This window comes from Cyprinodon variegatus, unplaced genomic scaffold (genome assembly GCF_000732505.1).
Source record: "Cyprinodon variegatus isolate N-32 unplaced genomic scaffold, C_variegatus-1.0 Scaffold1114, whole genome shotgun sequence".
In the NCBI taxonomy this organism is placed as follows: Eukaryota; Metazoa; Chordata; class Actinopteri; order Cyprinodontiformes; family Cyprinodontidae; genus Cyprinodon; species Cyprinodon variegatus.
The window spans coordinates 120,311-123,119 of record NW_015151567.1 but is presented as its reverse complement, the minus strand read 5'-3'; the positions used below and the strand labels follow the sequence as shown (position 1 = coordinate 123,119).

Below are 2,809 nucleotides of genomic sequence, written 5' to 3'. Positions count from 1 at the left end.
CTTATCCTGACGTTATGATTTTGGATCACTGTTGACAAAATATTCTTGATTCTTACTGATCACAAACAGTTGTAGTTCCTCTTTGTTACCACAAGAGGGAGACAATGAACAAAGTATAGATAGAAAGTGATTTGTGTCAGATTGGCACATTCTGGGGTTTATATGGGGCAAAAATGAAGGATTTCAGACCTTTTCAGATAATATTTGACTCAACTTGCAGAAAAAAATATTCAGCATGTTTCAACATTGCCTAAAGTGACTGGTTCTATCTTTTTTCTCCCACACAGACCAGTCAGGACATCTGCTGTGTGGTTTTTGCCCTTTTCAATGTGGTCTGGGCAACTTTGTTTCTGGAGCGCTGGAAGCGGCGAGAAGCAGAGCTGTCCTACAGGTGGGGAACCCTGGACACCCCCGCCGAGTCCTTGGAGGAGCCCAGACCACAGTTCAGGGTGAGAAGTCCTCACAGAGAGAGGAACAAAGCTTTGCTATCAGCAGGGGATCAAGCTGGAGGGATTTTTTTCCTTTTATTGGGGAAAGCAGGGAGTATTTTTTCTTCTTTTTTTTTGCAGATTTTAGTTTAAATTTTTTTTTTTTTCAAATATTCTCCTTTTCAGACCGAGTTTTGTGAGTTGCTTTTTTTTTTTTTCAAAATGTGGTTTACAGATCACAAATCCAATTGCAGTCTAATACAGAATACTAGTGTTGTTGCTAACTCCCATGCAGACCAGTAGAAATGCGTCTTCACATTCTCTCCAGAGAGAATTTGATCTGAAAAAACAGAATTGGAAAAGATAAATTAATGAAACTAAGTTAGAAAATGAGTAGAAGAAAAAAACAGTTAAAACAATAAAATCTAAAATAATAATCTGAGAAAACAGCAAAGTTTCTCTTTTTTTGAGTAAGAAGTTTTTTCATTTTTAGTACTAAATTCCTTATTCTTCAAAAAAAAAAACGTTTTCATTTCATTTCTAAATTTTCCTTTTAAATTTTCATTTTATTTGCAACAATTTACTCCATAGAGTTGGAGACCTTTCAGTGAAATATTTTTCCGGTCTCTTCTTCTTCTTCTCGTTGTGTTTTATGGCGGATGGCAAACTAGTTAAATTGAATTACCGCCACCAACGGATAAGAAGTTAAATGAGGAAACAGGAAAAGAAGACTCACCCNATTTTCCTTTTAAATTTTCATTTTATTTGCAACAATTTACTCCATAGAGTTGGAGACCTTTCAGTGAAATATTTTTCCCGTCTCTTCTTCTTCTTCTCGTTGTGTTTTATGGCGGATGGCAAACTAGTGAAATTGAATTACCGCCACCAATGGATAAGAAGTTAAATGAGGAAACAGGAAAAGAAGACTCACCCCCAGAAAATAAATAATACAAATTTTTGTATATAATTCGTCCTCATAATTACTAATTTGTCTTTATGCTTATGTCACTGTGCCAGTTTCTGATGGTCCTACTCGTTTTCCTATCATACTCTCAACCATTTTCCAGTTTAATCTCTCACTTCAACATACTTTTATGCAGCTTTCGTCTGAGCACTATAATTGATCACTTCTATCATGAAAAAAACAAAATCTTTCTTCTTTACAATCAATAAATCTTCAATTTTGGGACATTGCTCCAGAGGTTTTGCACTTTTCATTTGCTGACCTCTTGGTTTGGGTTTTTCTGACTGGGATGGGATCCTTTTTGCAGCTTCAGCGTCACTATTTCTGAGCTCCGATTTCACTTTTCTGATCTCTTTGGATCTTTTGCTCTCTTCACAACTGCCATAAGCAGCAGTATGTTCTACACCACAGTTACAGCATCTAATCTTTACTTCTTTACCATATTTTCCATATTCATTCTCTCCAGCACACCTTCCACATCGTTGTCCTTACATACAGCTGCTATGTGACCAAATTTTTGGCCTTTAAAACATCTCAGGGGCCGAGGATTGGATATTTGGACACAGTAGCTCATACATCCAAGGAAAACTTTACTCTGTCAATGCTCTTCTTGAACTTTGATCAACACTGATAAGCTGTCACACCTCTCTCCATTTCTTGCCGTTTTTAACCGTTTGTCTTCTTTTACTTTTGCTCCACTTATGTTTTCTAGAATCTTTTGTCACTTTTAGATGCGCGCCTCCAATTAGTCCCCTGCTGATCCTTTTGTTCTCCAGCAAACTGCTCTGAGCTCTTTGTTTTCCCGTCTCTGATGAGCTTCACTCCTCTTGTTTAGTTTATCAGCAGGAACCATGTGCTCTGAGAGCAGGGGGGAGGGGCAGCTCATGGCGTGCACCGCATGTGGAGAAGCTGAGCTCAGGGAGGGGCTGAGATCATTAAGACTCTCACAGGCTGGTGTTTCCAAGCCCGGCTAGCTCAGTCGGTAGAGCATGAGACTCTTAATCTCAGGGTCGTGGGTTCGAGCCCCACGTTGGGCGCTGCTTTTTGTAAAGTGAAACAGAGCTCTCACTGTAGTTCTCACAAAACTCATGATTGATTGATTGAATTTATTGATCTCACAGTTGTGAAATTTATTTGTTACATCGGCTCAAATAGTCAAACAAGAACGATGTCCCAACCAAAGAAAAATATGCATATCTATAGTATATACTGTGCGTCCACATATAAGTTTTTTTTTTATATAGTAGTATCATTATACAGGGTTATTGCACAGGGTATTTATATAGATGGATATTTATATTTATTTATAGTTATTAGGGATGCACGATATTGGGATTTTGGGCGATATCCGATATTTTAAAACTCATGTAGCCGATAACCGATATCGATACCGATGTTAAAGCTGGACAAAAATAAG

The 2,809-nt window shown here is 37.9% G+C and overlaps 1 protein-coding gene and 1 non-coding gene across 2 annotated transcripts in view; both read left to right on the top strand.

Annotated features, from left to right (window-relative positions):
• Positions 1-2,809, top strand: part of ano8 (anoctamin 8) — a gene marked incomplete at its 5' end in the record, with an annotated part of 31,202 nt that overhangs the window by 13,407 nt on the left and 14,986 nt on the right. The window contains 1 exon segment of the mRNA XM_015400519.1: positions 288-449. Within this exon segment, the coding sequence (XP_015256005.1) occupies positions 288-449 (162 nt within the window).
• On the top strand, positions 2,357-2,429 carry trnak-cuu. The gene has a single exon. It is a non-coding gene; the product is annotated as a tRNA-Lys (tRNA).